Source organism: Sitophilus oryzae, unplaced genomic scaffold (assembly GCF_002938485.1).
Source record: "Sitophilus oryzae breed Bouriz unplaced genomic scaffold, Soryzae_2.0 scaffold_936_pilon_pilon, whole genome shotgun sequence".
Lineage (NCBI taxonomy): Eukaryota > Metazoa > Arthropoda > Insecta > Coleoptera > Curculionidae > Sitophilus > Sitophilus oryzae.
The window spans coordinates 2,775-10,574 of record NW_022147568.1 but is presented as its reverse complement, the minus strand read 5'-3'; the positions used below and the strand labels follow the sequence as shown (position 1 = coordinate 10,574).

Genomic DNA, 7,800 nt, shown 5'->3' with positions numbered 1-7,800 from the left:
TCAGGTACTTCGTTCAGTTAGTATTGCTGTAATTATTATTATATTATGGCCCCCATTATTGTGATCGTTTACAATTTATTTTGCTTCAAATGTACGATCCACAATTTCCAATGGTTGGACATATAAATGCTTAATGCTAAACTCAAACTATCCTAAATTAAAACTTTTTCACTCCAAGCCCATCCCTAATAGTTGTTTCTTTCTGCATTTTGATGGACGCTAAAACAGAAAAAATATTTATAATAACTAATTTTTTTATAAAATAACTCTAACAAAAAAAGTTAAAAATTATTGATTTCTTACCTAAATTTCTTTTGTTAAATTTCATCAGTAAATTCTCTTAAATACTAGAATACAAAAGAAAGAAATATTTTATATATGATTTCACAAAAAAAGTGATTTTGAAAGTCTTTAAATTTGATCATATTAACAATATAATACATAGAAAGAAAAATGTTATACATTATACATTAAAGATGTTATATGTTTCAAAAGCACAATAATATATACAGGTGAAGTCAATACAAAATATATTTATGTACAGGCTGGGTCAAATTCGACGCTTTTAAATGGAAACACCCTTTTCTATAAGGGATAGACAAAAACTAATATCGGTGTCTGGAGTTCAATTTTTGTCAAAAACATGATGGTGAAAACCGCATATCGATATCTGTTAGCTTTTCGGAGTTACGGGGCGATTTTCAAAAATATGCATTTAACAAATCGCTTAACTTTTTGTTATTGAAAATAAAAAAAAAATTTTATGAAAACATTTCAAAGAACTTAACACACGTAGAATTTAATGGTTTAAGTATATTTTTTAAAATTAATAATTTAAGAATTATCAACAGAAAATTTGATTTTTTATATGGGACACCCTGTATATTTTTAATTTATTGAAAAAAAATTAAAATCAAAAATATAACACACTTGATATTTTCTTTCGGTTCCTCTTCGAGATATAGAGTATATAAAAAATTCGCCAGCTTTAAATAAGAATAGGCTTTGAACTGCACTGGCTGAAATGCAAAAAAATTCTAGCTGTGAGCATCCAATTAAAACAGAAAATAACATTTGCTATGAGGATGCAGAAAATTATATCAATTTAAAATATATTTAACCAACATCAACACATATAAACTATATCTAACAACAATAAAAATAAATAGCAAACCAAGTCATGAGATTTTGCTACAGGTGTTCGACATATCGACCGTCTTCTGTTATGGACAGACGGGGCAGTTTTAAAACATTTCTCGCGGAATAATTTCCCGGAATTCATTAACTCAGTAGGGGTGAAAGATACCCTCTTATAACTGCTAAAGTATTTCTAATTCTTATTCTTGTCACAGATTATACGGAAGAGATAAAGACATTCTTCCACCAAATATATCCGTAGCATTAGATCCATGGTCACTAAGTCAGGCGGCCTCGACGGCCAACGGCTGGGATCTTGATTAGCTATCCAAAATTATTCTTGAAATTGGCTGCAAAAATTTGCTGATAACTTCAGCGTTCAGAGGCGGTGCGTCGTCTTATTGGAAAAAATATGTTTTCGAGTTCCATTAGGCATATCATCAATAAAGGGGTCCAAAGCCTACTAGTTAAATGTGGCGAACTTTTAAAAATTCTGTATTTCGAAGGGGATTATAACAAAATATCAAGTGTGCTATATTTTTGGAAGGTAATTTTAAATTATTTTTAGTTAATTAAAAATATATAGAGGTGTCCCAAATAAAATCAATTTTTCTGTTAATAACTCTTAAATTATTAATTTTAAAAAATTATGCTTAAACCATTAAATTCTGCGTAAAAAGGTGCTTTTGGAAATGTTTTCATAGAAATACAAATTTTCATAGTAAAAAGTTACAGCGATTTGTTAAGCACACATTTTGAAAAAACACCCCGTAACTCCGAAACGGTAACAGATATTATTGATGTGCGGTTTCACCATCATGTTTTTGATGAAAATTGAGCTACTGACACCCATATTAGTTTTCGTCTATCTCCTATAGAAAGATTGTTTACACTTAAAGCGTCAATTGACTCACCCTGTACATTACAAACAGCATAAAATATTATTTCCTTCCATTTTTTGTTAAAATTTAATTAAAAAATTTTTTGACCTTAGACCATGCAATAACTAGAGTGGATTTTTAATCAGGGTCTTGAAGCTAACATAATGCCATTTTTAAAATGTTCTTTAAAAAGGCTATTCATGGTAAAATACCTTTTTTGTTAGTTCAGTTTGATTTTGAGGCCTTCTGTATTATAGATTCCGATTTTATGCAATGTGTATTAATCTGGAAACAGAGTCTTTAAATGAATTCAATGAAGTTTTGTTAATAAATGTCTTCAATCTTGCGGTCCAGATGTGCCATGCTCTAACTTCTTTATTAAAATGAATTGAAATCTTTTTTTTTTTCATAGAAAAAAAGAAAGTTAAAAGAGTCTATTACGCTGTTAATTCAAACACACGTGCTTTGATTAAAGGTTTGCAGAGCTTCAGCATTTGCCATAAAATAGTGAGCAATTTGTTGCAAAACCATATAAATTATATACCACTGCAATCACAAAACTTCAATCTATTTTCGTATTGCAACGGAATTTTTTTTTATTGAGTGTGATGCTGATGACAGCGATGAAGATATGCTCGACTAGTGTGCCAAAAATAATTTCTTTTTGTACAAATATAACTTTAATTTATTTTTTAATTTGAAGAATAACTCTTTGCGATGTTTTGTTATGATTTTTATAAATAAATATTTCAGTTTTTCTTATTTTTAAAAATATTTCATATATTTCCACTAGTTAATACACATCTTTAAACTATTGGGGTCTAGTTGTATCATGGTCTAAGATCCGTATTATTTAAAAAAAAATTCATAAAAAAATACAGTGAACAGAATACAATGTATAGATGAATTTTAATGCAAAAGGGTGGCAAGCAGTCGATATTTCGTGAAGACAAAGAAGACTACCGTGGGATGAATAGTGATTCCTTGTTTTTCAAAAGCATAACAACAAAATCACTAGTCTTCCACATAGTAAGTCTTCCGCAATGTTAGTAGTAGCAGGCCCACGAGGTTACCATAGTCCAGAAAACACACAAACACATCCCCAAAGAAAGTTAGTAGCAGGGTGAAGCTCTTCTTTGATGAAGTTCGATCCCATTGTTCTTCGTGTGTGAAGTTAATAGATTAAAAGCAGAGAAAATGAAAAAAAAAAAAAAAAAAAATTTTTACAATTTTTAAATTATTTTATACAACAGGAACGTATTCCGGAAAATTCTGCAGATAAAAATAAGTAAAAAAGTTCGTATAAATGTATGTCCTAAAATGCCTTGTTTCGGAGATACAGGGTGTAGAAGTTTCATTTTTATTTCGATTTTTTCCAAATAATTTCTGAAGTAACGTCAATATTTGGATGAAAATTGGTGTCTGGAAGATTTTTGGCGTGAGAAATTTGATTTTGATGTTAATATAACTCCTATTTGTTGGGGGCGGCACCTACATGTGTTTTAACTGCTTTGGTTTGAGCGAATAACTGCTTTGAAGAGTAATAACTTTTTGTCCGTACCTGTATAAAACTGCGGAGTGAAAAAATTTACATTTCCGTGACTTTTTACGTAAAAAATGTCTCTTGGTAAAAATCGGTACAAGCAACCGTTCTGAAGATATTTGGAATAAAAATAGTCAATACATGTCTTTATTGACAAAAAATACACATGTTGAGTAGATAGTTTTTTGACTGAAATGATAAATCAGGAAACTTTTTATTTTTTTATATTAATAATAAATTATTCTTCGGAAAAATGATGATAAAACAGTTTCTATTGAACTTCTGGCACAAAAACATTTCAAATTTATGATTCCAGTCTAATAACTATTTAGTCAATATGTTTAATTTATGTAAATGATGACAGGTATTGATAATTTTGGATCCAAATATCTCGAGAACCATTACTCGTAGCGATTTTTACCCAGAGACCTTTTTTACGTAAAAAATCACGGAAATGTATATTTTTTTAATCAGTAGTTTTATACAGGTATGGATGAAAAGTTATTATTCTTTAAACCAGTTAAAAAATCATATTGACATGAAAATCAAATTTCTCGTGCTAATATAGTTCTGTAAACGTTTTTACGACATTTTTAAAACAGAAATTGTTAGTTGGGCGGTTACTACTTTGAAACTTTATTATTCTTAAATGTATTTAAATTTTGTACACTATAGTAACTACTGGAACTAGAAAGTTACTTTGAACACCCAAAAAGTCGGACAATCAGGCATTTTGTGACAATATAGTTCCATATGTTTCAATAAAGTTCGGCCTACCTCTCATCTAAAAACAATATCCTAACCTCAAATTTCAAATGTATTTTGTTTAATAAACGAGGCAGTTACATTGTTGCTTTTAAGATCGTTTTGTTTGAGCTCTGTTTTATCTTTAAATTCATCAGAAGTCACCAACTCGACATTCCTAGAAAAATGCAGCTATAAGAACTTTAGAAATATATAGAAAATACGACAATTATACATAATAATATGTATATAAATTTTCAAGAATAGATTTAAAATAATTTATTGTCATATCAAAGCCCAGTCATACTTCTCTAAATTTAATCCAATAAACCAAAAATAAATAAAAAACAAAATACGGTCCTGGTGAACTTGTTTAGGAACTTCCAGTGTAGAGCTGTTACCCTCAGTACATTCAATAGTACTGGTACTAGGTCCAACACTGCTTGATAAGCGTTCAACTTTTCTATAAAAAGTACTTGAGTGTTTAATTTTTTTAGCCCACCATACCAATAGGTATGGTAGGCTATTAAGATCGACAAAAAAAAGTTTTTCTAATTTCACTCAAAATGAGTTATTTGGGTCATATATAGGGAATGCAATCCCGCACCAAAATCTCAATCCCGCAAACCCGCGGGATTAAATTTCCCGTGCCAAAAAACTCCCAGATACCAATAATTTTCATCTAAACATTGACGTTACTTCAGAAATTATTTGGAATAAATCTAAATAAAAATGAAACTTCCACACCCTGTATCTCCGAATCTAAGTATTTTAGAACATTTTATTTAAACAAAACTTTTTTTACTTATTTTTATCTGAAGAGTGTGCTGACAAAGTTTCCGGAATACAGTTCGGACCACCCTGTATATTGATTTTTATACATCGAGGAGTCCATTTATTCTTTTGGAAAGCCAGGTAAAATTCCAAGCATCCAAGTTTTTTTTTACTTTTTTCTTTATAAGAAAAAATACAGGGTCTCCCAAAAATAAGTGCACGTATACAACCATTAGATTTTTTTGTCAAAAAATTGTTGAAAATTTTACATTATTGGTTGATTCCTTGGCGCGCACTAGTGAACTTTTGTGTGCAAGTAACAATGGTTTAAATAAATGCAAAATATATCTTGGATATTTGGAGCTTAACTGTACACAAAAATATTTCTTTTTATGGAAAAGTATTAAAGATAATAAAGAAAAAAGAAAATAAATATTTTTGGTTACCTTTGCTGTAGTAGATATTGAGCCATTTGGATTTCGTTTGCTGTTCCGCTGATGGTGATGATGCGATCGTTCGATCCAGGCAACGGCTCGTCTATGGTGATGCCTGCTCCGGAATCCTGGCGAATTTTCCTGATTCTACCACCTCCTTTTCCTATTATTGCTCCGGCAAGCTAAAAGAAACATTTTTTCTGTAATAAATATTTACTATCTAGGATTATAACGTGCTGGCAACTCTTACTTTTGGTTTGGTTTGGTTAACCAAATTTGGCACAAAAATACTGTGGCACCCGAAAATCTGGCCATTAGTTTTTGGTGGGGGTGGGGGGTTGGTAAGGGGTTAAAAATTTAAAAAAATCGTAACTCCAAAATTACAATAGCTAGCGAAACGCGGTTTTCAAATTAAGATTAGTAATAATATTTGCAATAAAATTTGTAATAACACGAAAACCAGTCAAAGTCGCAGATTTCGAGATATCCGGCGCCAATTTTTTCTCTTGTATCTTTAGAAGAACGGAATTTAAGTCGGCCATTTTTGGTCCTCATCGCGTTCGACCTAAGTTTTTTTTTGATATGTTCCTTCCTTATTCTTTTTATTCAAAGAACTCAACAAATACTTAAAATACTTACATCTTTGGGTATGGTGACCTGAGTCTGAGTCTTCCCACCGGATCCAGGCGATCCAGACAACCCTATAGGTCCAGGGGACTCACCATCGGTGTCTGGTTGAAACTAGGGGAGGCTGTGTAAATGGAGACCCTGTCCAACCATTCGACGTGTTAGACCTGTTGTTGAAGTTGTTCCCTCCAGAATTAAAATTGTTTGAAGGTCGATTGTTGGGTCTGTCGCCCATGTTGGACCTGTTCCCGAAAGATCCGCCTCCCCTATTCGGTGACGGTCCGTTATTGTTGAATCTTCCCCTATTTCCTGGTCCTTGCGAGTCGTCTCTCATACCGCCGCCTCCCCTGGGACCTCCCTGGCCCATGCCACGTGGGCCTCCGTCTCTGGGACCACCAGTTCTGGGTCCGTCCCTGTAATAGTAATAATTTGTATACAGGGTTGAAAAAAATGCGAATTTTGTCGTTTAAAACGGTTTTTATTGTTTTAAACACGATTTTATCTTGAAGGCCAGGTTTATACAGGCATTCCGGAAACTTCGACAACATATTCTGCAGATAAAAATAAATAAAAAAGTTCGTATAAATGTATGTCCTAAAATGCGTAGTTTTGGAGATACAGGGCGTAGAAGTTTTATTTTAATTTCGATTTTTTTCAAATAATTTCTGAAATAACGCCAAAATTAATCAAATTTTTCTGCAAAAAAATGACGATAAGATCGTTTCTGTTGAACTTTTGGCACAAAAACATTTCAAATTTATGGTCTCAGTCTAATATCTATTTAGTCAACATGTTAATTTATGTCAATGATGACAGGTATTGATAATTTCAATTCCAAATATCTCGAGAACTATTACTACAGGTAAAAAACGTCGTAAATGTATATTTTTTACTCAGTAGTTTTATACCGGTACGGACGAAAAGTTATTACCCTTCAAACCAGTTAAAAAATATGTAGGTGGCGCCCTGTACAAGTAGGAGTCATATTGACATCAAAATCAAATTTATCATGTCAAAAAACTCCCAGGTACCAATTTTCATCCAAATATTGACGTTACTTCAGAAATTATTTGGAAAAAATCGAAATAAAAATGAAACTTCTACACCCTGTATCTCCGAAACTAAGCATTTTAGGACATTTATTTATTGGAACTTTTTTACTTATTTTTATCTGCAGAATATGCTGTCAAAGTTTCCGGAATACAGTTCGGACCACCCTGTATTTTAAACTATAGTTTTTATAGCGCCTCAGGGGATATTTTGACAGACGATGACAGTAAAATAGCAGATAACGACCATATCAATACTTTTTTTTCCACTAAAAAAGGTACTATTTTTTTAAGTTAAGTAAGGATGGGTTTATATATAGGGTGAGTCTTAAATAAGTGCAAATATTTTTAGGAATACTATATTTCGACCCCAGAAAATTTAATTTTTAGTTAAAAAACATATATGTTGATAATCTGGCAACACAGGCAGTAAATTAAATTTACAAGAAAGAAAACCCAGAATAGATCGAGTGGTTCTTAAAATTTAAAGAAAAAATATTTTTTTTTAATTTTCAAAGCAAAATACTCGGGTATTTTGATGGACAAAGTAATAATGTAGATATAAAAACTTTTCTATATATATTATGTCTAAAAAAATTCATTTTACCTGG

At 31.3% G+C, this 7,800-nt stretch overlaps 1 protein-coding gene across 1 annotated transcript in view; it reads right to left on the bottom strand.

The window, feature by feature from the left end:
* Positions 1–170: 170 nt before the first annotated feature.
* Positions 171–7,800, bottom strand: part of LOC115890885 (heterogeneous nuclear ribonucleoprotein K-like) — a gene marked incomplete at its 5' end in the record, with an annotated part of 9,873 nt that continues 2,243 nt past the window's right edge. The window contains 2 exons of the mRNA XM_030911237.1: positions 171–219; positions 5,526–5,695. Of these exons, the coding sequence (XP_030767097.1) occupies positions 186–219; positions 5,526–5,695 (204 nt within the window). The remainder of the gene's footprint in view (positions 220–5,525; positions 5,696–7,800) is intronic.